We start from the raw sequence: 25,422 nt of genomic DNA on the forward strand, positions 1-25,422 counted from the left end.
TGCTGGTTCGTACCCCTGGAAAAACTACCCAGGTTAAAATGTTCTTTCAGTGCCTCACCCCCCAGCGAGGGCTGCTGCTTTTGATTTGGCAGGAGTCCCTTCTCTTGGTTTCCTTTTTTTTCTTTTTTTTTCTTTTTTTTTTTTTTTCCGGTCACAATAGGACTTGCAAGTGGGGCGGCGCAGGTAAGGGTTGGCGGGCAGCGGGAGCAAAATTCTGCAGGCTTCTGACAAACCGGGCAAATTGGCTATTGCTTGCGCTCGGTAACTTTGAGAAAGCTGCCGCTAATTTCTCAGGGCGATGCTGGTCCCACGGCCGCTGCCTCCAAGCAAGCCGCTCATGCTCTTGTCCTCGCAGGGAGGTTTCGGCAGCTTCACCCATCGCAGTCCTGTCCTAAACAAGCTAAAAACCAGGTGCTGGGCCATGGGGACTGCGCCCCGTGTGTCCTTGGGGAGCCCCGTATCCCCCCATCCCACGGGAAACCCCTTCCTCCGAGGGGTTATGCCTTTCCCGGGTACGGATAAAGGGCGACCACCTTGTCTGGCCTCGAAGAGCCGCCATCCCGTTACACAAGCTTCTCCTTGAGAATGGGTCGCCCTCCCCGAGCTGTAATTCTTCCTGGCAGCGACAGTGCAAGTGGTTATGGGACAACAAAAGAGGTTTGTGCCTCCAGGGGAGAAATAAGAATGCAAATATCTTTGGCATGAAAAAACAAAGGCGATTTACTCCTTGGTATTTCTTGTCAGTACTTTACATCTGTCTCTGCTTCACCTTCTCATTCCTTTCCTTTGGGCTTTCCAAGTGCAGTAAAGGCTTTGGGGAGCGACGGGGGGGTGGGGGGGCTGGAGAGGCCCCCGGAGGAGGGATGGGGCTGATGGCTGGGGGCTGCAGCTCTGCTGTGAAACGCTTTCCCCCCCCCCCCCCCCCAATGTTGTTTGCCCTCTTTGAGGGGCTTTTCCCCGCTGCAGCCTGGCCTCGGAGCGGCTTTGGCCATGTCTTGCCGGGATGCTTTGCCCCGGCACATCCAACACGGGTCCGTCCCGTGCCTGGCGGCGGCTTGCACCGGGACGTGATTCTCCGTCTTCCCGAGGACTTTTGCACTGTCCCCAGCCTGGGAGCGCCGCCGGTGTTTGAGGGCTCTGTAAACCATAGCGAAGGAGAGCAAGCGTCCCGTCAGCGGGCATAAATCAGCCGGGAGCTGGAAAACAGGGCGGGCTGCGACGAGAAAGGGGGCGCGGGCCCCTGCTTTCTGCCGCCGGATGGGTCAGGGACTTCCAGTTCATTTATTCTGCTGGGGTTCGCCCAGCCCTGCTCGGCATGTGTAATGTTTTCTCTGAAAGACCTAGCAGTTAGATGGGCGAAAAACATTCTCCTGTCTCAGGAGCTGGCAGGAATCCTAGTAAATCTGCAGAAGTATGTTTTTGTCGGTGCTGCTCATTCTGTTAGGGGAACTAGTATAAACTATTCCAGTAGAAAACCTTTTCCTGGAATAAAGTCTTGACTCTGTTCAGAGCATTGTCAGGACAGTTGTACCGGGAATGGAGCTCTGCTGGTAAACACGCTGGGACCGAGGAGTCCTAACGGGGCAGAGGCAGAGCTCGTCCACCCTCTGCCCCACGGACGAACCCCTCACGAGGCACCTGCTGCTCTTTGCTGTGCTCAAATCGAAAACGGAATCTGTGTGTGGTTAGTTTGAAAATAAAGCAAGGATTTTTTTTTTTTTCTCCCCCCCTGAAAGCCCGGCGGTGCCTGCCAGGATGTGCCACCGTCCATCCCCTCCAGGCTGTGGGTCCCCGGTGGGGTCGGGGTCAGCGCCGCGGGCCACGCCATGGGGGCACATCCCCATCCGGTGTCACTCGGCAGCCGCGGAGCCAGCACGCAGCTCGAGAGATGGCTTCTGCTTTCCTGCCTCAGTTTCCCCGACCCTGCCGGCACAAGGGGTGATGCTGAGAGCCCCTGGGGTGGTCCTGGGATAACAGCGGGTCCCCGCTCCGGTTGGAATTTCCCATCCCCTGCTGTGTCCTTATCTCCCCGCTGCTCGCAGCCGGGACGGGGATGCCTGCCCAGACTTTCGGCAGGAGCGCAGTGCCGCGGGCGTGGGTTTGGGCCGGAGATCAGAGCTGTGACGCCCCGGGTGGGGTGCGAGCCCCGGTTGCTGGCAGGGGACGGCTCGGCGCAGCCGGCGCAGCCGGGCGCGCTTCAAAGGGCGGCAGGTTTTTCTGGGCTCCGGCTGCTGCTTTGCTCTCCAGGCAGGCGTGAAAATGTGAAAGAATGTGAAAAATGTGAAAATGATCGTGCTGGCCCCAAGATTTGTAAACTTCTGGTTAATGTGTAATAAATACATGACAGATACTCCCAGCGCTGGGCTGTGGCCGCTCAGTGGTGGTACAGCCGGTGGTGGCATCCCCGAGCCCAGGGGGCATCTCCCCTCCCCTGCCCTGGGGCCAGCCCCGGGGTGTCCTGAGCAGCACTGGTTAGAGAGGCTTTGGGGCTTTTCTAAACTGGTTTATCTGGTTTCGGCTTATCCCTCCTCTTTCTGTGAACCATCTTGTCTGGCGTGTAAAAAAGCACTTTATTTCATTTATTTAATTGTTCCCTGGCACAAGGTAGGTGCGATCCAGCCCGTGCGATGCCGGCGCCCGCAGCCCAGCGCCGTGCGGTGAGGAGCACGGTGCCGGTCCCGGTTATCCCGAGGCTTTGGTTCCTGGGTGTGATTCTGCCCAGGTAGCTCATCGGGCTGTAAACACTGGTGCGGTATTTCCTGGTTGGCACGAAGCAAAGTGCCACAACAACCATGTTCCCACCATAGTCAGTCTGGGGGAATCTCTTCTGAGCCACTTAATTTTTTTTTTGCAAAAATAGCTAAAAGGTGGTCCGTCAGCTCTGCGTGGGTCTGGTTTTCGCAAAGCTGTGGGGGAACGGAGATGCTGCTGGAGTGCAGGTCCCGGCTTAGTGGTGAGCGGGGACTGGGGCTCGTCCCAGGGAGGCTCCCCGCGACCGCCCTGGCACTGCCGGAGGACGTGCGCAGCGTGCCACGGGGGCAGAGCCCGGACTCACCCAGGAATTTGAGAGCAAAAGGGTTGGAGAGGCACTTCTGCCGAGGAGCTCGGAGGAGAGCGCGCTGGAGTGGATGCCAAGGGGCGGCCTCATGCTCCACCGGGGTTTGGACCTGCTGCGGACGAGGACGGTTCTGCAGGAGCCTGGCAAGGACCGCACCGGCACGTCCCACCTTCCACAGGCTGTGTTCCACCTCTCCTTCAAATGGCCTCTGAGCATCAGAGATCAAGAAGTTTCATCTGACGCTAATGCATAAATTTCAGCCCTGGATGACTTTCCCCTGTAATTCAGAGAGAAGAGCGCGTCCTTTGAAGATGGGCTTGATTGGTTTTGTTAGCCATGTCATCCCCAAACTAAAGGGAAGGGACAGAGGTTTGTGGGTGAACGCGGGTTCGGCTCCCTTGGGTCTTGCTCGTTTTTTTCTGGGTGGCTGCAGGTGCCGACGGGGTGTCCCCAATGCGCGTTGTGTGGCACAGAGCCACCCCCCGAGGACGGGAGGGGGTCCGGCATGGTGCTGCGTGGAGGATGCTCGGAGAGGCTGGGGCTTGGTGTGGGGACCATGCTCAGCCTGGCGAAGGGGCCTGGGAGCTGCTGGATGCTGGCGAAGGTGCCGCAGGGTAGGATTTACGTGGTGTGGCTTCCTGGAAAGGGTGAGCACCACCCGCCTTAGGCACGGCTCAGCTGGGATGGTTACGTGGGGCTCAGCTGAACTTTTTCCCTTTATTTTTCCCCCCAAAACCAATACTAGCGCTGGGCAATCTCCCGCTCCATGGCCCTGCGGAGAGCCCCGGCCAGAGGGCTGAGATGGGGCTGAGGTGACCCTGGGCCATGCCCGGGTGAATCCATGCTGTTCCTATGGAGCTGGTGGCTCAAGTCTGTGCTTTCCCCCATCCAGCCGGGCTCAGCCCTCGCGCGGGGGTGTTGGACCGAAGCAGGGCTGCTCCTTTCAACCCCCCCTTCCCTGAAGAAACCTCAAGGGATCTCCAAAGAAATTGCAAAGGGAGTTTTTTTATGGGAAAATAAAGGTGACTTGGCCGCCGTCACACATGTCCACATGCCTAATCTCGATTCTTCTCGCTGTTTGGCAGTTGTTCAGGGCACGAGGGACGAGCTGTGGGTTTGCAATTGCAGCGGGAGCTGGGCTCGCGCGCGTTGCTTGGGCAGCCTCACCCATGGCTCAGCCCACCGACCCACCGCATCCTGCCCTCGTTAATTAATGTACCGAGAGCTCCGAGGCCCTCGGATGGAAGTTTATAAATTGATGCTCTGGGCTATGAATTATGAATGGAGTCACATCCCCGATCACTGCGGTGCTGTGCCAACAGTCCTGAAGCTCATCTGAGCGACAGCCCAAAGCTTTTAAAGATGTGAACAGCAAAACGTGGGAATAATTTGTTTTCCCAGCTACAAACCTCTTGGCCTACAGATGGGGCTCATCGTATTCCCTCTCCTGTCTCCTCCTGTCGCCTTTTCTTCTTTTGTTTTCCAGTATTCCCTTCTCTCCTCATCCTCCTGGTTTGTCTTTGTGGATGTTGTCCTGCTCGGCCGTGTTGACCATCCCCTGGGAGCTCTGTCCTCCATGGCGTGTTCCTCCCCCAAGGTTGTTGGTACCAACCGGGGACATCCCAGCTGGGTCCCGCTGGTTCCCCAGCCATCCCCACCAGGGCACAGGTCCCCGGGACATCCCCACAGCCAGTGCAGAGCTCCTCACGCAGGGTTCAGCAGGGTTTTGGCAAATCTCTGCAGCTTCATCTCCCTTTGGCCATAACTGTGTGCTCAAGACGCCGCGTTTCACGGCCCCATCTCTGCCATCGCTCTTTGGGGTCTTCGTCCTCAAACCTCTCCACCACTGGAAGCCAAATCCTGCCCTAAGCAGCCGTGTGTGCTTAATCCTGTAAACCTGGGTGTTTTCTGGGGTTTATTGCCTGCTGGGTTTGCCCGGGTTCCTGCATTCTTACCTGGGGGAGCGACTCCCTCTCGGTGCCCCGTGGCCGCGGGGGCTGTGCTCTGCCCGCCGGCAGCAGTGGGGCAGCGTAAGCAGGACTACATTTAAAAAAGGAGCTTTAGAAACTTGTCCGTCGTTACGAATGAAGGCAAGGGCCTGCGTATTTTCCCCCTGCAGCCCTCGGGAGGGAGGGCGAGAGCCCTCGGCAAGCCGGGAGGGAGCAGCGCTGCTCCCCGGGGGTGACAGCACCGTGGGAAACCATCCCAGCCCGAGCCACGGATGCGGGAAAGGGGTGCGCGCTGTTTCCAGTCCTTTCCAGTTGAGCCGTCGTGAGCCGGGCAGCAAAAAATACCAATTTCAAAGGCAAAGTCTCAGCACCTGGATAAGCCATCCTGCCCCGGGCCGGGGTGCAGAAGGGCTCCGGCGGGTCCTGATTGTGTCTTGTTTTCTCTTGCACAGGGGATGCTGTAGCTGCGCGAGGTGAAGCACGGACCGAGCGTCACCAGCAGAGCCACGGCAGTCATTCATCTGCCCGAAACAAGGGTGGCCAGCGCTTCGGCAAGCTGGGGAGCAGGTCTCCAGGGAAAGAGCTGTTTGTCAGACGCGCACAACACCCCCCCACCCCCCCCGGCTGCGGCGAGGGGAGAGGAGCCGCTGCCGCAGATCGAGCGCTCTTCTGGAGGGAAAAATACCGCTTCGGTTTGGTGGCTAATTAGTTATTTACCAGGAAGGAAGGAAAGTTAAAAATAGGGTGACAGTGACTTCAAAGGGTGTTTTTGACTTCTAAGAATAACACCTTTGCTGGCGCCGATTTCAGGGATATCGGCTGTGGCTGGGTGTGAAAGACGGAGGGGACGTTGCAGCTGGGACAGCAGACAAGGGAGCAAACCCAGAGCTCCCGGTCCCGCAGGAGCAGCTGAGGAGGGGACGGCTGCATCGCCGTGAGGGCCTGTGGACACCTCAACTGCATCTGTGGGGACGCGGTGGAGAGAGTTTAGGGAAGACGAAGCCGCCGATGCCTCGGCACGGGTGGGAGGGGACATGTGGCACCATGGGCACCCCCTCCCCGCGGGCGGTGCTGGTGCTGGCCATGGCGCTGGTGGGGCTCTCGGCTCCCCGAGCAGCGTACGGGCAGCCCAACTTCATCGTCATCCTGGCGGATGATGTGGGCTGGGGGGATCTGGGGGCCAACTGGGCGGAAACGAAGGAGACCCCCCATTTGGATGAGTTGGCAGCCGAAGGAATGAGGTAACGTCTGTCTCCCCTCCCCGGCCCTCTCCAAGCATCCCTGGTTACTCTGTCCCACGGAAAAAGGGGGTTTCGCTCCCACAGGGACCAATAGGAGAAGGGGGTTTCACTGATGTGGTTTTGGGTGCGTGGGGAGGGCGCCCAGAGCTCAGCACCTCGGGGTGCGGGTCCATCCATCCCTGCTGCGACCTGCGAGATTCATCCCTCGCTCCAGACCCTCATCCCCGGGGCAGAAGGGGACGCGTGCAGGGGAGCAGGGAGGGACAGGGCAGCATTGGGGCACGCAGGGCCTTGCGAGTGAAGGGTCCTGTTTTTTTTCCAGGTTCGTGGATTTCCACTCGGCTGCCTCCACTTGCTCCCCATCCCGCGCCTCTCTGCTCACGGGGCGCCTCGGGGTGCGCAACGGGGTGACCCACAACTTCGCCGTCACGTCGGTCGGCGGCCTCCCCCTGAACGAGACCACCCTGGCCGAGGTCCTGCGGGAGGCTGGGTACAGCACGGGGGCTATAGGTAACGCCCGCCGTGCCGAGGGGGCATCCGGGGCGGGGTGGGGGGGGGACGGGGACACGGAGATGCCCGTGTCCATCCTCTGCGGAGGAGGTACCACAGGTAGTTGGGTGAAACGCTGTCAATTAAAGGAAAGTCTAAAGGATTACGTGCGAGAGGTTGTGCGCGTCCCCCTTGGATTTTGCAATTCAAAGCTTAAAATCTTCATTTTCAGGTAGACAATATTGCCCGAAATTCGGGCCCGCCCCAGTTCTCCATTTAAGCTCTAATTGCTTCACCTGACGAGGAATGCGCCGGGTTTTCCTTCGCAGACACGGCTGCGCACAGCAGCTCTGCCCTCCCGCGTCCCGTACTGGAGCGATGCCGCCGGTGCTGGTTGGGACAGTCGGTGCCGCTGGCCCCGTGGCTTTGGGCACCCTCCTGTCACCGCGGGTCCCCCCATCCTGCGGAACCCCAGCTGGCAGCGAGACTTTTGCACCTGCAGCTCCTGTTGCTTGCGCACGTTGGGCTGGCAGAAAAGCCCTCAGTTTCTCCTTTCCCCCGTAGTTTTTGCAGTTCTCCCTCTCGGACCGGCGCGTTCGGTGGGAGGAAGCGTGTGCCGGAGGTCAGAGAACGAAGCTGGTTGTTTTGAGAGGGGTTAGAAAGTCGTCTCCGCTGAACGCAAACACATGAAAGAGCCTTTTAAGGCTGGAGACGGTCGCTTTGCACAGGCACGAGATACCTTACGCGTTTTTTCCGAGTTTCTGCAAAAAAAAATGGCATTCTGGAAACGCGGCCAGCACAAACAAGTAGCCTGTCGTGTTGCTAGATTAAAGCCCCCAGTGCTGTGGGCGCCTTGTGGGTGACGGCTGGTGGCGGCTGTAGCTGCGTTAACCTCTGAAATGACGTTCTGTGGCTTCCACGCAGGCAAGTGGCACCTGGGACACCACGGCCGCCATCACCCCAGCTTCCGCGGTAAGGGCTGCGCTGGCGGGGAGGAGCCGAGCATCCCGCGGCCGCCTTGTCCCCGCTGACACCCTCGCTTGCCCCTCAGGCTTCGACTACTACTTTGGGATCCCCTACAGCCACGACATGGGCTGCACGGACACCCCCGGCTACAACCTGCCGCCCTGCCCGCCCTGCCCGCGGCATGGGGCAGCTGCCAGGTACGGGAATGCGGGGAGTTTCAGGTGCTGGCGCTGGGAGGTGGGTCTTTGAACTGGCATCCCCAGCCCCGAGCGCTGCCCTTTGCGGCGGTCGCCTCCCCTTATGCTCTGTGCCCCCGTTTTTCTCCCCCATGCACCCTGCAGCGGGGCGCAGGTTGGAGAGGCACGTCGGTCCCCAGAGCATCATCCCCTTTCCGCTCCCTGCCTTGGCTGTGCCATTCTGCAAAGCCAGGAGAGCAGCCAGGCTCCGTGCTTGCTGCCGCGCTGGTCCCCGCTCCGGTGATGAGCGTGGGGTGGCTTCATCCCTGCAGGGTGGCGAGGAAGGACTGCTACACGGAGGTGGCCCTTCCTCTCTTCGAGAACGTCACCATCATCCAACAGCCCGTCAACCTCAGCAGCCTGGCAGCGCGCTACGCGCAGGAGGCGGCGCGGTTCATCCGGCGAGCAAGGTGAGGTGCCACCCGCCGTCCCCCGTCCCCTGTGCCGGCAGAGCTCCTGGGTCACTGCAAACGTCTCCTGCTCATGCTGCGGGGTGTCCCCGGGGCTGCTTCCCCCTGGGCTGCAGAACCAGAGGGGTTTCGTGGCTGCTCCCCACCACAGCTGGTTTTTCCTTGAGCTCTGCCACGCGTGGGAGCAGGATCTGGCCGGTGGATCTGGACTTGCAGGGCTCGGGCCGTGGCCGTCCCGCAGCAGATGCTGCAGGGCAGATAAAGCCAAGCGGCTCCGGCCGGGACCGCGGTGGGGCTGGTGCTGGTGTGATGCTGGCGGGGACGGGTGTTGCACTGTGGTCCTTGGGGAGCAGATCCGGCGTCTCCGTGGCTCGGCTTCCCAGCACTCTGGGGGAGGGAGAAGCCACCGAGGCTGTCACCGGTGTCCTGCAGGGCTTGTCGTGGAAGCCTTTTGGTGCATCTCCTCTAAAGGCACCGTGTGTGTTTAAAACCACCATTTACAAGGAAGGTCAAAGCCTTTGAGCTGCACTGTGCCTCCTTCCCGGGGGTAACGTGCAGCGGGGTCCCGGCTAGCGGGGATGGGAGGGAAATGCTGCCATCCCTCTGCCTTCCATCCCTCATCCCTCTGCCCGGCGGTGGAGGTGCCTCTGTGGGTGGGGGGTGCTGGTGGGGACGTGGGAGCGGGCGCCGAATGGGTGCCCACGGTGGCTCTGGTGGTGGGACCGGAACAGCCCCCTGTACGTGGGCTTTGCTCCATTTTGGGGACAGCGTGCTGGACCCTGAGCTTCAGCGTCTGCCTTCCCCAGCCGCCCGGGGACACGAGGAGCCCGGGCGTGCTCTTCCCCGAGGATCAAAGCGGCTTCTCTGAGATGAGGACCCTGAAGCCCTGCTGATGGGTTGTGTAATTTTAATCCCTATTATCGGCGGATTATGAGCTGTGACTTTGCAAAACGCATCCCTGCGGCGCCAGGAGGGGAAGCGCTGCCGGGCAGCCGCGTCAGAGCCCGTCCCGTCCCGCACCTACATCCAGGGATAACGCAGACCCCAGGGAAGGGCGACGGCGGGGGGCTCCTGCGGGTGTGCTTGGGGAAAAGTTTGTGTAATGGGGGCAAATGGAGGGCTGAGCAGGGAGCAGCTTGCAGGGAAATGGCTCCTTGTAAGCCTGGGTGCTGGTCTGTGCGCACAATACCTATAGTTTATCCCCTTTGGGTACCAAAATCGGCCCGGCCGCGTGGTCGGGATGCATGCCTGTAACGGGGCTGGAGGGTACCCGGGCACCGGGCTGCAGGGCAGCGGTCATCCCTCCTCCCTCCGGGCTGCGAGGATGCTGTTCGGCGGTGAAACGAAGCGGGTGAGCTCCGGGTTAATAGGAAAAACCTTTAAACTCCCAGTAGTATTTTGGGGTTATCTGCGTTCAGGGAGAACAGGATTAAGCAGGTGCCTGCCTTTTCTCTCCTTCTCTTTGATGGCTTATTCCAGTTTTCCTCTGCCTGACTCATCCATTATGGGCCAACAAAAGAACACCGGATTTGTCATCTCGGTGTTTTTTTAACTGGTCGTGTCAAGGTTGAGTAATTCGTGGCAGCGCGACTCGGCTCTGTTCGGGACACTTCGAGCGCGGTGAACGCGGGAGCAAAAGTCAGGGACGTTTGTCTTAAGTTATTGATTAAATGTTTGCTCAGTTTTCGGGAGTATTCTGAAATGTCGGTGCGAAAAGCAAGCGGGAATGCCGTGGCCATGAGTCTGTCTGGGTGCTGGAGTCCACCTGGTGCTCCCAGTGGGATGCGAGCCGGAGGAAGCAGCGTTCCCTGCTCTGGGGTCTTTGGCATCCCAAGGGGAAAGGTGCTGCGTAGCCTTTTGCAGCGGCAATTTGCAAGGGGTGCATCAGCACCCCCCGACCCCCAGTGTCTCGCAGGGTGCTGGGCAGGGTGCCGGGGGGGGTCACGGCCCTGCGTGGGGCTCCAGCACCGCCGGGGAAGGATGCGGCGGCAGCTCCGGGCGGGATGGGATTTACTCATTTTCCATCCCCAGGTGGGTGACGGGTAAAGGAAGGAAGTGCCGAAACGCACATCGGAGCGGCCCCGAAAGCTTTCTGGAGGCAGCGATGGGGCGGCCGGAGCTGGGGGCGTGCGCGGGATGGGGCACGTCCCCGGGATCCGGCCCCTCCCCGCCGCTCGCCATCCCACCCTTCCCCTCGGAGGTCCCTGAGGAAGAGCGGGCCTCGTTGGAGGAGATAAATATAGCCGTAAACAAGAAAACAGGACATGTCCTCTGATGATTTAAAAGCAAACAGGCAGCGGGGCAGCGCGCGGCGAGCGAACGTGCCGCGCTGCCTGTCCGGGGCTGCTCGGGGTCGGCGTCAGCATCCTTCTGCTGCTCATCCTCTGCTGCTAAAATCACCGGCGGGGGCTGAGCGCTCGCTGGGGAGGGGGAGGAAGGGCCAAAATGGGCCCCGTGAGAGAGAGGGGAGGGAGGTGGGTGGGTGTCAGGGGTGCACGGACGCCGGGAGTTTGGCTGGCGGCTGGCCCTGGGAGATAGATGGAGGAGGGGGCAAGCCCATCCCAAACGGAGGGCAGTGGACAATGGGGAGGGGTTTAAGCAGGAGAAGGGGAGAAGTGGCTGACACTGGGCCAAGCATCCCCACTGTGAGGGGAGCGGGTACCCAGGGGGTTGGCAGCCGGCCGATGCACACAAGGTGGTTTTGCCCCCCCGGAGCTGCGGCAGAGGCAGGGGTGGCAGCAGGGCTCCTGGGAGGAAGGGCCACTGGTCTGTGTCCCCAGTGCCACCACCCTGGTGACCTCCTTCCACCACCTTCCCCTTCCCGGACCCGGCTGAACTCTCTCCCCCTCTTCCCCGCGCAGCGAGAGCGGACGCCCCTTCTTCCTCTACCTAGCGCTGGCCCATATGCACGTCCCGCTGGGGGTCCCCCCGCCGCCCCCCGCCTCCGGCAGGGGCATCTACGGAGCCTCCCTGAGCGAGATGGATGCCCTGGTGGGACGGATAAAGCAGGTCGCCGACAGCCACGGAAAGGGCAACACGCTCCTGTGGTTCGCAGGTACGGCAGGAAAACCGGCTGCGGTGGCTGGGAGCGATGCCGGCGGCTGCACCGGCACCATCACCGGGGGGTGCGTGGGGCGGTGGGGGCAGAACCCGTGTTTGTCCCCCTCCCTCGATGCTCCCGGCTGCTCTGCGGATGGGGAGCGATCGGCGGCCGCGGCTGAGCTGCCCGGGGCTGTCGCATGGCGGGGACGGGGGTCCCGGGGTGCCGCGGCCGCTCGGCCGGGTGTCCACCCCGCCACCCCCCTCCGGCCCCGGGGGCTGAACAAACAGGGCTGTGCCTAATTAAACCGCAAATCCTCATTCATTAAGAAGCCCAAATCCGCTCTCGCTGAGCAGCCTCCCTAATGAGGATGTCTTGCTCCTGACGACAGGAACTGCTCCGCCGCTTATTAACGCCCAAAGCTGGTGGCAGCCGTGCTCCCCCCCCCCCACCCCCCCGCCACCCCCCAGCCCCGCTCCAGCACTCGGGCAGCCCCAGCCCTTCAAAATAAACTTTTTTAGAAATAAGCTAACCCGCTGCTCTTGCAAAGGCGGGAAAGCATCACGGGGATGGGGAGGAGGGATGGAGGGGTCACTTCTTTTTCACACACACCCCCCCCCCCCATTGCGGCGGTGCCCCCCGCTCCTGCTGTCGCTCATGGGGACGTTTCTTTCTCTTGCAGGTGACAACGGCCCCTGGGCGCAGAAGTGCGAGCTGGCGGGACGCCCGGGGCCGTTCGTGGGGGCCTGGCAGAGGCAGCGAGGTAACCTGGCAGCATCGGGGCCGGGGGGGGGTGTGTGTGGTGTGTGGGGGGGCGGGGAGCTCCCTGTCCCTCAGGGTGCAGCGGGGGCTGCTCCGCAAAGGCCTTCATTGCCCATGGAGGGGGACACGGGGAGCGCTTCACCCTGCAGCCTTTCCGCTGCCCTGGGCTGCCTTGCCTTGAAGACACCCCAGAATAATTGTTTTTCTTTCAAGCAGTCAAGTTTTCCCCTAAAACTGCTTCCAGGGGGAGCTGCCCCCACCCCACCCCCCCCCCCCTCATCCTTGTTACCCCAAAGCCTGAGGCAAGTGGCTGCTGGTTTTGGAGATGGGATGCTCTCTCCACCCAAGCACCCACGGGCTCCGGCAGGGGCTCGCAGCCCCCGTCCCACCGGAGGAGAGCACCCAGCAGCTCTCCCAGCCCAGCGCCATGGGGCTTTACTCTTTTTTCTCTCCACCGTTTTGTTTTGGGGATATTTTTTTTTTTTTTGGTCGGGGTTTTTTTCTTTCTTTTTTTTTTTTTTTCTGCCTTTCCTCCTTTTCCGGCCAAACCATCTGCTTGGTGGGTTTATTTCAGCCGGAGTGGCCAGAAGCATGCATGAGTCAGGCGTTTCCCACTTCTGCTTGTATTACGCAGTGTAAACGCGCGCCGGGCTCGGTTCCCCTCTTCGCTCGGGGTCAGCGGGGAGGGAGGGCGGCGGAGGGGCCGCGGGTGGCAGCGCCTCTTTCCTCCTCCTGACACCTACCCCGGCGATGCAACCGGGGCCGCTTCCCCGGGCAAACGCTGCCGCCGGGCTGGCTGGCTCTCCCGTTCCCAGAGCCTTTCCTTTGGTTGGCCCCCGGGGATGAAATCGTAACTTTAATTTTTTTTTTTTTTTAGTAAACAAACCCTGCTGACGACCTGGGTTGCTCTTGAGCAACCGACGGTCACAAGCCGGAGCAGATGGTACAGGCAGTCCAGCCTTCGGGAACAAAGCTAGGAAAACACAACCTCTTTCCAGCATCTCGCCGCTCTGCGAAAACACCCCGAGCCGCGGCTATCGCGTGCGGCCGGGGAGGAGGTCGGGCGGGCAGCGCTCTGGGAGCTGGCTGTAAATACCGGCTGGGAAGGAGGACTTCTGAAATCCCTCAGCTGGTTGTTGCGCGGATGTTTTGAAAGCCAGCCCCGTGTCACTGTCTGCTGCCGGCTGGTCTAACCCTGCGAACGCCCGCCGGCGTGGGTGCTGGGTGGGTGGGTGGGTGGGATGCTCGGCCGCTCCATCCCGGCGGAAAAGCCCTTTGAGGAGCGGGAGGGCAGGGGAGGACAGGCTGCTGGGGGACTCTATACGTTTCGCATAGCTTGGCGTTTCCCTTTAGGGTCCAACCCAAATTCCAGGGATGTTTTCCATTGATGTCGGGTGGTCACCGGTCCTTGCTCAGAGGGAGCAGCACATCCGTGCATGCTGCTCCCCTCCCCCCCCCCCCTTCTCTTGTTGGGGACCTTCCCGCAGCCCCCAGCCCACCCTGAAAACCCGTCTCCCACCTTGGGGCAAAGAGCCCACAAGGGAGGTGCTGGGATGGAGATGGGCGTTTCAGGGATGTGATGCTGGCCGTGTTTTGAGGCAGATTTGAGAGGCTCCGGAGCCAGTGTCCCCGTGCTGGGGACCTGCTGCGCATGGTGGCAGCAGGACCAGGGGTTTCATCCTGGCACGGGAATGCTCAGTTCAGCTTTCCTGGAAAGCCGTGGCCTCCACAGTCCCCACAGCAGCAGAGCTGCGTCATCCCCGCTCCGGAGGAAAATCCCTGGTTGGGTTTGGGGTGTTTCAGCCCCGTTGACTGCCCAAAGTGTTAATGTGAGCTCGTTCGCGGGCAGCTCCGCACCCTGCCCAGCCCAGAGGCCAGAGGGTGGCTGGAGGGAAATACCCACCCGACGTCCTCCTGGAGACCCCCTGGCCACGCATGGAAAAGCCCTCGAAATGCAGCTGCCGTACCGGGAGGGCGAGATGGGGATTGATATTAATTGCTATAATTTCCTTGGGTGTCCGAAGGCAGGGAGGCACCTTAAGCCGTGCGTGATATGTGTTAGAAGCGCTGTTACGTTTCCGATAGCCACAAGAGACCCCGGTGCCAGCTCTGTCCCACCGCTTCAGGCCCCAAAGAGATGTTCATCTGGGGAAATGCTAAAAGTTTGGGTGAGGAGTGGGAGAGATTGGGGACATGCCTGGCCTGAGCTGCCAGGACGGGCAGTGGGGTCAAAAACTTTTTGCTTGGACTATTCCTTGTGCCGCCATCACCGCAGCTTCCGTGCCATACGTGTCCTCCTCCGCTCCGGCGGTGTGGGTACGGCGGCATCGCTTGGGAGCGCAGGATGAGCCCAAATGCCCGTAGCAGTGACTCCCGGAGGGGCCAGGCTGGGATGGGGACCGGCTCGGGGACACGGAGGAGCGTGGGGCGGCTGTGCCTCTGTCAGCGCCTCTCTCTTGGCTCTGCCCGGAGGAAATGGCTTTGGGCAAGCGCCGTTGCCATGCGCACGCTGAAAGGCGGGCGGACAAAGGCTGCGCCTGGGAAGTTTGCTCGGTGAATCGGGTTGGGATTTTCTGTTTGCCCCATTCCCAAACCCTTCCCCCCCCCCCCCCCCCCCCAGCCCTCGGCTGCCGGGGGCCCTTTGGGCTACAGCCAACGCAGGGCTTCTTGACACCCTTCCACCCATTTCGATGCTCAGTACTCCCATTTCAGTGCTCAGTACTCCCATTTTGGTGCTCAGCATCCCCATTTTATTGCTCAGCATCCCCGTTTTATTGCTCAGCACCCCCATTTCAATGATCAGCACCCCCATTTCAATGCTCAGCACCCCCATGTCAATGCTCAGCATCCCGGGTGGAGGAAGGGACCGGGCAACTTCCTCGTGCTGTGCATCTCAAACCCAAGCGCGGAGCAGGGGCATTTTGGGTGATGTCAGGGAAACAACCGAACAGGTTAATTAGCCAGCAGGAGGGTTATCAGCAGGATGGTGTTTTTAATGAAGCGGGTTTCCAGCAGGCTGGGGGGGGCTGTGGGTGCTTTACCGCGCGGAGGGCAGCAGCCGCCTGCACGGGGCCATTCGCAGCCCCTGGTGTAGATTCCTGCAGTTCCCACCTGCTCCGTATTCTCGCCCGACATCAAAAGTGGAAGGAAAGGCGGCAGCTCCAGCAGCCGGCTGTGTTTCTCGTCACTCGCTGGAGCAGACGAGAAACGCAAAGCAGCACCAAACCGAGCCTTCTTTTCCCCCCCCTTCCCCTATATCTTTTAAAAACTCCCGTAACTCTTCTTCCTGCCCCGACCCAGCTCCATCTCCAGTAAAATCACCCTCCGCTGGGGTCATTTACGCCATCTCTACCTCCGAGGAGTTCATTTCCCAGGGAAAGTCTGGGGTCAGGACTTTTTCCCGTCAATGCAAGGCTCCTGGGCAGCGGGATGCTGAGCACTGCCCTTTTCTCTTGCAGGCGGGAGCTCGGCGAAGCAGACGACCTGGGAGGGAGGGCACCGGGTGCCGGCGCTGGCGTACTGGCCTGGCCGCATCCCTGCCAAGCGGACGAGCCGCGCTTTGCTCAGGTAGGAGCCCGGCCGGATCGCATCGGGAAGCGGGGCAGCCCCTTTGCCCCAGTTTGGAAGGATGCACCGTCCCCATGCTGGGACCTAGGTGACGATCTGGGTTTTGGCAGCAGGAGCTGCCCACACCGGTTATTTGCCTGCCATGTGCCAGACTCCGTACTTTTGTCCTCCCCGAAGCCCGTAACACTTAATGCTTCAGCAAAGAGGAGTTGAAAGGGCTTTTTGTGAGGCTGGTGGATTGGCGTGAGCCGGCTCCGTGTGCCTCCTGGCCGCGGTGGCTGAGTGCCTGCCGATAATTAAAAGATGACGATGTTCTCTCTCTCCACCAAGAAGCAGGCTTAGGCTTTGTGGTTTGTGAATGGCTTTCTGTGGAGGAGGGTGCGGTTGTGGGAAAGGCTGGCCGGAGCGATGGCGCTTGCAAATTGGCGCAGGATGCGGCCGGGCTGGGAGGTAGCGAGCGACTTTTGCTGTTTCCAACCGGAGTGGAGGGGAAGGGCTGAAGCCGCCCTCTCCTCACCTCGCCGGGGAGCCCTGGGGGGCGCGGAGGGGCCCTTATTGCAGCAATATTGCACCTCTGCATGCAGCGCTTGCAGCTCTCCCTTGCAGCCATTGCCCCCCCTCTTTACAGCGCCCCTTTGCAGCAAACGCAGCGGGGGGGGGCACAGCCTGGGCTGGGGGCGGCGCGGTGGGATGCCCTATCCCTTTTCATCCCTTGAAGCACATGATGGTGGAGGGCAGGGAGCGGGGAGAGGGGGTTGGTGGGTGTTGGGAAAGTGTCCCAGCTGCTGGAAGCAGGTCCGGACTGGTGGCCCCTGGAGGCACTGGGTGTTGCTAAGGTCCATGAGATAAGCTGGAGCCACTTACTCCTACGTGGCCTGAGGGCAGCTCTGGGAGCTGGATTTTTGCAAGCGGGGGAAGGTTCAAGGCGTGAGGTTGGGCACTGGTGTCCGGTGGAGGGGATGGGGTGCACGCAGCACCCCTTGGGTTTCACCTCCAGCCCCTTCCCCTCCACGGCTGGGCGATGGACCGACCACTGGGACACGGCACAGAGCTGCCAACCTGTGCCCGCTCGGTGCAGGATCGGTGCCGTCCCCATCCCGCTGTCCCACCATCCTCCTCATCCCCCCACGCACGCTCCAGCCCTGCCGCCAAGCCCAGGCATTGCTTTTATCTCCTCGAAAACCTTATCTCCTGCATTTCCCAGCTCCAGTCCAGCAGGTTGGACAGCTGGAAATCTAGAAAGCCGGTGGCAGCACAGGCTTTGCTGCATGCTGGGCGCTCAGAAAGTGGCTGTGTAGCTCCCCAGGAGTCACAGCACACCCAGCGTCCTCCCCAGCACAGCCCAGCATTGCTGTGGGGCCATGCCCGGCTGGTGCAGGATGATGCCCGGCTGGTGCAGGATGATGCCCAGCTGTGCAGGGGGATGCCCTGGCATCAGGGAGAGACAACCCCCTGTTTGGGAGGCAGCACAGAGCCAGCCTAGGGGATGCGAGCCATGGCTCATGCTCAGAAAGGTGTCACCACTGTGGTCCTGGCCACGGCCTGAGCTCTTGGGCAGGGGATGCAGAGGGATGCGGAGGGATGTGGAGGGATGCGGAGGGATGCGGAGGGATGCGGAGGGATGCGGAGGGATGTGGAAGGATGTGGAGGGCAGGGGCTGCTCGGTGCACATAGGGCGGTTGAGGACTTGTCCCCCCAGCTGATGGAGAAGACCAAGAAGCTGCGGAGAAATCTGTGTGCAGATGCGGCTGAGAGTCCTCTGTACACAGGGAAGGACCTCTCTCTGGTGGGATCCCCCGGGAAGGGCTGGAGCGGGGCAAGGGCGGGCGATAACCACCTACGTGAGCCTCCTTCTGTCCCGGAGGTGATGAAAATGCTGTCAGCCTTTGCCATCCGGCTTGGGAGAGAGCCTGCGCCTCGCCGCTCCCCGGCATCGCTTGGCTTCGCGTCCTCCCCAGCGCCGGGGTGAGCGAGGGTGAGCGTGCCCCGGGGGCCGGGGAAGCTGAAGCCAGCAGAGAAATGCTGATGCATCGCCGCAGACCTGCACCTGCACGCCGGTTTCTGCAGAAAACTGCCTTGTCGGCTTTTCTTAATTATATTTAATTGTTGGAGCCACCCGCCGTGCTTCTGCCCTTCCTTGCCCCAACCCGAAGTAGGGCACGGAAGAAATAGGTCAGTGGGGTGGTGAAGAAGAAGCAAATTGCACCACCCGGGCTGCGCCGGCGGCGTGGGGCTGGGCAGGTCAGGCGAGCCGGTCGGGGTGCGGGGAGAGCTGGTTCGGCTGCCTGCAAGCTGCCTGCAGCTGCCTGCACCGCGCCATCGCCGGGGCAGGGCAGCACTCCCTGCCGCCGTCCTGCCCGGGATGCTCATCGCCAGCGCAGCGCCGAGGGGCAGAGCTGCCCGTCCCCGGGCGCTGACAGCCCCTTTTTCCTCAGTATTCGGGGCGGCAGTGGGGCGCTGGAGTGATTTTATTTATTAAATCTCTCTTGGCCAGGGCAGGGGGTTGCCGGTGGGGCTTCTCCTTCCCCTGCAAGCGTGGCTTCTCCTGCTTGGCCACCAAGATGTGCCTGCCGGCGGGGCCTTTGCTTTGATGCCAGCTTTGCCCAAAATCCTGTTTTTTCATGCCTTTTTCCACGGGGCACATCCACCCGCGGCCGAGGGGATCTTCAACCACCTCTGCCCTCAGTCGCGTTGTCCTCCCGCCTCGGTGACGGTTTCCAGCCGTCCCATCCACTGGATCGGGGCTGCTTGGTACAACCACGCGAGCATCCGCGTGCACCGTGCCGGGGGCCGGATCCCGAGGGTGCTGAGCACCCATGGGACCGGGAGCGCGCTGACCGGGTCCTGCCTTGGGTTGCCATTGGGGGTGGACCCGGGCTGACCCCAGCGAGGTGCCTGCAGGGATGTGTGCTGCCTTGGGTGCAGTGGGGAGCCAGAATTGTTTTCGGCGCCTCCCGGCTCGCCTGGCCGCGGGGGCCGCCTCCGCGAGTGCGCCGTACCGGGGCTGCCTCTCAGCAGTGTTTGTTCTTATTTGTTCTCTCCGTCTCTTAGCAGCTAAATTAAAACTCGTCAAATGGGAGAACCGGGGGCCCTTAAGCCCCGGGCTCTTCTCTCTCTCCGCTTGCGCAGCCGCCGTCGCGCACAGGGCGGGAGCAACGCGGTGGCAGGAGCGGGATGGCAGGAGCAACCCAGCACCCTGGGTACCCCCAGCTTGGGGGGACCTGGTGTTTTCACCTCCCCAAGCGATTTCCTTGCCCCAGCTGAGCCTCCCCCCCCAACCCCCCCCAGGTTTTCAACCCCCCGAGCTTGCCGGCATGAGGGTTTGGCAGCCGGAGGGATGTGGGCTGAGTCCCTGCCGGCTGCTCAGCACCGGTGGCTCCGCCGGTTCATCAGCCATGCCGTGGCCTCATCCCTGGGGAGGGCAGTGCTGGGACGTGTCACTTGGCCACACTAACACCCTGCTGTCCCTCGGGGCCGCGGGACACCCCTGGTGTGAGGTGTCTTCTTTTAGAGGTGTGGGGTCACCCCACGACCATGACTGCGAGCGGGAGGGAGGGGTGCGCTCGGTGGTGGCGGGGGGATGGACACTTGTGCCTCGCAGGAGTGGGATGCAGAGGGTGGGGGTCAGACACAGGGGCTGCGAGCCGGTGGTCCCCCATCCCACTGGAGTTGAGCCTAAACCTCACTGGGCGATGCAGCTGGTGGAGGGGGGAGCCCATGGCCAGGCTGCGCAGGGGGCTGGCGGCAGGGCTGGGTGGTCCCCGTCCCACCCCAGAAGGGACTTTGCTCGACCTGTGGTCCCTCCATTCTGCGGGGATGCCCCAGTCCTGTCCCCGGAGCCGCAGGCAGCAGGCAGGAAAGCGGAGGCTCTCCCCTTCTGCATCCTTACGGAGCCGGAGGGACACCGGGTCACCCGCTCCCTCCCTGCATCCCTCCGCACTGGGAAGCAACCAAGGGTGAGCCCCGGGCGCTCTTTTGTGGCTGAGGCCCCTGAAAAACCCGAGGTTTACGGTGGAAATGCTGACGGGCGTTTTGGTGGGAGCGCACAAAATAGCACCGCTCTCATTTTCCATTCTGGCCGCGACGGCTCGTGCTGCGCCATGCAAAAGCGAGACCGCATTTTCCTGGGGCGACGGGATCTGCTGTCATTGGCGGAAAAAGTCCCAGCGCTAGCACTTTCTCCGCAGGGGTGACCTGCTGCCTTCCCCGCGTGTCCCCGGGGGGGGAGGACGGAGAAGAGGATGGCGGTGGGGGGGGGGGGGTACCCCGCTGCCCGCCGTGCCCCTGCCCTGCGGGTGCGGGGTTTGCCGGGCGCGGGGAGCGGCGGATCCTTGGCTGAACCCGCAGCGCCTGGCGAGCAGCCGCGCCGGGGGTGGGAGGTGTGCGAAGCGAGGGCTTGCCACGGCCGAGTCGCCGCTCGAAGCCGGTTTTAACCTTTTCTGCAGAGCTCAGCTCTTGGGATGGGTGCTGGGAAGCGGCTGCCCCCCCTCCCCCCCCCCCCAACCCCTCAAAGCACTCCTCTGCCATCAGTGCACCCCCTCCCCCGAGAGAGGGGCTGCGGGGCGCAGGTGGGGTTGGGGGGACCCTGCGGGGATCTTCGCTCCTTGCGCTGATGAGAGCCACCTCTTTCCCCAGCATCCTGGACATCTTCCCTACGCTGGTGGCCCTGGCCGGGGCGGCGCTCCCCCCGAACAGGCGCTTCGACGGTTTGGATGTGTCCCCGGTTCTCTTTGGGTGGTCGGACGTGGGGCACAAGGTAAGACAGAGCCACCCCCCCCGGTGGCATCCCCCTCCTGACAACACGTCCCACTGCCTCTGAGCTGAAACAGGTAAGTGGGGGGCGGAGAGGCTCAGAGCTGGTGACCCGCAGATCCGCGGGAGCATCTTCCCCCGGATCCAGAGGAGGAGGAGAGGCAGAGACGGCCGGGTGCTGCAGCGGGGCTGGGCTTGGGGTACCGGGGTAAAAGGGCTTTTGGATTAGCGAAGACTTTTTTTTACCTAAGAGAAATGCTTTGTTCATAAATCTGGGATTATAGGTGAAAATGCCTACGCATGCAGCCTAGCATCCCTTGCCCAGTGCTGGCAGGGCTGTGCCCGCTGGCCCCGGGGGACACCGTCCCCGGGGATGCTTGGGCTTGCCTGCCCCCACGGCAAGCCCCACGGTGCCCAGCGCGGCGTGTCTCCTTCCCAATTGCAAAAGGTACGCCAGCGTGGGAAACAAAACATCCCAGGAGCTCGGACCTGGATTTATCCACTTGATTTATCTTCCCAGCTCGAGCCGTAGCGAAGCCCTCCTTCTCCCAGCTCCCAGGCTGGGGAACGTGCCCCTTACTGATGTTCGAGTGGGGCAGCCCGCCCCGTACCCTGCAGCTCTGCCTGTACAAAAGGAGCTGCTGACAGCTCCTTTAAGCCTAAAAAACGCAGTTAGCAGAACAAGCGGCATGGCGATGCATTTTTCTCGGAGTTGCACAAGGTTTCTGCAGAACCAAAAGAAAAAAAAAAAAAAAAAAAAGAAAAAGTGGCTTTAATAGCAGTCCCACAGATAAAGCCTGACTTTGCTTTTAAAGTCCACCCTCCTGCGAGCACCGCGAGCCAGCTCCCAGCGGGGATCTTGGATTTGCTTTCTGCGTCCATCAGGGTTTTGGTATTTGCTTCGTATTTATGGAACCCTCGCTGAACCGTGAGACAAAGCGGGGAAGCGGATGGGATGCAGCTAGCGTGCTCCGCGGTGCTCCTCGGGATTAACCCTCTTCTCCTGCGCGTGTGGCGCCGGGAGCGAGGGACCGGCAGTTTGCTGGAAGTGACGGTTTCCTGGGAGCGATGGTTTCCTGGGAGCGATGGTTTCCTGGGACCTATGGTTTCCTGGGACCTATGGTTTGCTGGGAATGATGGTTTGCTGGGACACATGGTTTGCTGGGACCCATGGTTTGCTGGGAATGATGGTTTGCTGGGACCCATGGTTTGCTGGGAATGATGGCTTGCTGGGAATGATGGTTTGCTGGGAATGATGGTTTGCTGGGACACATGGTTTGCTGGGACACATGGTTTGCTGGGACCCATGGTTTGCTGGGAATGATGGTTTGCTGGGACCCATGGTTTGCTGGGAATGATGGCTTGCTGGGAATGATGGTTTGCTGGGACCCATGGTTTGCTGGGACACATGGTTTTCTGGGACCCATGGTTTGCTGGGAATGATGGTTTGCTGGGACCCATGGTTTGCTGGGAATGATGGTTTGCTGGGAATGATGGTTTGCTGGGACCCATGGTTTGCCGGGTGTGAGGGCGCGGTGGAGGGCACAAGCCCATGCCAGATGTTCCCACGAGTTTCAGACCAAGGAATAAAGTCCTGAGCTGAAAGCAGGCGCTACCCCAGGCTTCCCCAGTGTCACCCTGGCCCAGTGCTGTTTTCTTTTTGGGGGGGGAGGGGGCGGTTGTGCTGCTATGGGGGGGTGAATTAACCCCTGCAGTGCTGGGAGCGGGGGGGGCACAGCTGGGTTGTTCCTGCCGGTCCCGCAGCACGAGCGGGGTGGGCGTCCCCAGGGGATGCAATCCCGCTGCCCACGCTGCTGCGGCACGGGGTGACCTTGAGGGGGGGACGACACACACACAGCACCCCCCTGCTCCATCCCCGCAGGGTGACGGGGAGCAAACGCGTGTCCCCGCTCCCTCCCCTCCTGGCTCCCTGCCTTTCGTCTCCCGCGTGCGAGCGGCTGATAGCAAACCCCCCTTCACCCCCGCTTTGATGTTGCGGGGTTTTCCTTGACACACATCCTCCCGAAAGCGGTCCCTTCGCTCGCCCGGTTTCCACACGCCACCGACAGCTTCTTGCCGAACTGGGGTCGCTGGGGTAACCTTGCCCGGCGTCCCAACCCGCGCAGCCGGCACCGGCACGACCTCTGCCGGGGCTGGGGCGATGCCAAGGTCCTGTTTTGAGCGAAGGCTGTTTACAGTAAAAAGAAACACATCCTACAAAATGCGGCAAGGGTACAAGCGTCGGAGAAACGGGCTCTCTCCGTTAGCTTAACGGCGGAGGGGTGGGCGCCTGCTCCCCGCGCCCGCTGGTGCAAACAGCCCCCAGCACTGAGTTCAGACAACGGATTTTCTGGGGAGAAAAGGCTTTTTTTTTCCCCTTTTCTTTTTTTTTTTTTTGTTAAATTAAAACAAAGTCAAAGATCAAGAGATGTGTTGCAGACCTGGGGATGTTCCCTGAAAGGGCTCAATTGAAACAAGCGCCTTAACGATGCAGTAAATTAGAATAGATTTTCTCAGCGTAGGGTTTTACGAGGCGGGTTTGGGAAGGGGCTGGTTGGTAGCGAGGGAGGTTTGAGTCCCTTTGCACCAATGCAGCAGCATCCCGACTGTGCTGCTAAAGGTAACGCCGACTGGTGACAGGGTTTAGGCAAAGCTTTAGGGCTGGAAAAAGAAAACTGGTTCAGCTCCTGGTACCTCGGCTTCACCGGCCCAGGAATATTGGCTGATTTCTACTTCGGAGCTCTTTTATTCTGCCCGAGGAGTGTCAGCGTAAGGGGACTCTGTCGCAGGGGTTTCCTCCCCGTAGCAGGCTCACACTGCACCACCTCTTCTGCTTTACACCCTGATTTTTTTTTTCCCTAGAACATGATTTTTAAACCAAGTTCCAGAAGGCGAATTTTCATTTGTTTGTTTATTTATGTATTTATTTATTTACCTTGCAATGGAGGGCAATAAAGGAAACCGAGAGCATTTGGAAATCACCCCCCGCCCCGAATCCTGGCATTTCTTGGATGAGTTACCAACTGCCCTACCTCCCCTCCTCCCTCCCCTCCTCCCCCCCCGCCCCGAGACGGCGGCCGCATCCAGACCAGGCAGCGCGGGATGGAGACCCGCGGGCGGGCGAGCGCGGTGCCCAGCGGTGCTGCGTGCCGGGACAGGGCTCCGCGCCGGGCACCTGCTAAGGCATTACCGCGCTCATCAGCTGCGAAGGCTGTTACTAAACTTGGCACCGCAGCTGCCTACAACTCCGGCAGATGTTTCTAATTTTTAGCACAGTGGAAATTTCTTGAATCACTTTTCAACTCAATTCCCGGGGAGGAAACCTCGAGTGACTCATCCCTCAATGAAGCCATTGGCTCCGTGGCAGATATTATCTGACAGATGAGCCCGCTGAACCGTCCAGCTCACTTGTCTTCTCGCTCCCGTGTGCCAAAGCAGTCGTCCTGTGCGGATCAAGTGTCCTAAATACCGAAAGGGAGAGATTCGACCCACCCTTCCCTCCTTCCCCTCCTTCTCACCCCCATTCCCTGTGCGGGGACGGCTGTTGTTAGGGAAGGGAGCGCTCGCACAGCGGGGTGAGTCAGCGGTGGGGATGGACCGGCAGTGATGTTCCAGCACCTCACCTACCCGTGCAGTCTCCGCTTCGCATGAGCTCACCCTCAGCTTGTGGCTCGCTGCTGGCCCCGGGCAAGGATTCGGCTCCCTTAGATGTCCCTGTCACTGGCTGAGCTGTGAGCACCCAGGGAGACGGGTGTCTCGACGGCATGGGGCAGTGGTGGGTGACATGGAAGACCTGAGATCATCCCGGCTCTGAAATATTCTGCCCCCGCACCTTGGTGAGCCCTTTCTTGCAGTGGAATCGGTCTGGGGAGGTAAATCCAGGGGGTCCTGCACGCAGGACCAGGAAGGCACAAGGGAGATGCTGGTGTTTCCCGGTGCCCTTTTGCTGTCCCTCCGCCCTTCAGCAAGCAAAACTCGCTTGGTTGCTCAGAGTCCGGGGGCTGAATGGTGTCTCTGAGTGTGTGCACGGGCGGGACAGGGTCTCGTCTTGGCGGGGAGAGGGTTTCACGGGGCAGGGTTTCTCTGCAGCGGGCTGACGGGCACTTTGCACTGCTTCCTTCAGGTTCTGCTCCACCCCAACAGTGGGGCAGCGGGGAAGGACGGCGAGATAGAGACGCTACGGCTGGCTCAGTACAAGGCGTTCTACACCACAGGTACCGTGTCCCTCGTAGGGATCGTAAAGTCTGGGGAAAAAAAATCTGGAATTCTTAGTTCCCTGCAGACACAGGTAAAAACCAACTGAGGTTAATCCAGGCAAGAGCAAACCCAGCGGGGAGTAAGTACGTGCCCCGCTGTGTCTGCGCTTTGCAGCCCGGGGTTGTTGGCCTCAGGAGCAGTCTCGGACTGGGAGCGGGACTCGGGCTCCCAAAGCTGGGACGCGGTGGGACTGGGCCATCACAGACAGCTGAGGAGTACAGAGGTGACCCCGGGGCAGCCCGCGACTCTGGTGTTTTTCTCTCTTTTCCTCCCTAGGAGGGGCGATGGCTTGCGATGGGAGCATCGGGCCAGCTGAGCATCACCAGCCACCCCTCATTTTCAACCTGGATCGCGATATCCAGGAGCAGGAGCCTCTGGACGTGGCATCCAGAGAGTATGAGGCAGTGCTGCCTGTAGTCAGCAGGGCTTACACCCAAGCTCTGGAGGACATCGCAACAGACAACGTCTCGGTTGCAGATTACTCCAAAGACCCGGCCGTGACCCCCTGCTGCAACGCGCAGCACGTGGCCTGCCGATGCCGAGCGCCCGGCACTCACGCAGCCGGGCTGGACCGTCGCACGGAAAGAAGAGCCACACGGCTTTGTCTTTAAGCAAATAATTGCTCAGGCTGCTCCTTTCCCCCCCACCCCGAGTCTGGTTTCTGTGAACGGGAGCGACGCGCGGGCTGGCTCCAG

General features: G+C 61.0%; 1 protein-coding gene across 1 annotated transcript; it reads left to right on the forward strand.

Moving 5' to 3' along the window:
• Window positions 1-6,051: 6,051 nt before the first annotated feature.
• Window positions 6,052-25,383, forward strand: ARSG (arylsulfatase G; the record flags this gene model as incomplete). The annotated part of the gene is made up of 11 exons (XM_082492317.1): window positions 6,052-6,248; window positions 6,571-6,758; window positions 7,662-7,709; window positions 7,789-7,900; window positions 8,212-8,349; window positions 11,211-11,404; window positions 12,072-12,152; window positions 15,610-15,718; window positions 20,354-20,474; window positions 24,594-24,684; window positions 25,004-25,383. The coding sequence occupies 11 exons, from the start codon at window positions 6,052-6,054 to the stop codon at window positions 25,336-25,338; spliced, it is 1,614 nt and encodes a 537-aa protein (XP_082348443.1). The 3' UTR covers window positions 25,339-25,383.
• Window positions 25,384-25,422: the final 39 nt, after the last annotated feature.

Source organism: Vanellus vanellus, assembly GCF_965231255.1.
Source record: "Vanellus vanellus genome assembly, chromosome: 17".
Taxonomy (NCBI): domain Eukaryota; kingdom Metazoa; phylum Chordata; class Aves; order Charadriiformes; family Charadriidae; genus Vanellus; species Vanellus vanellus.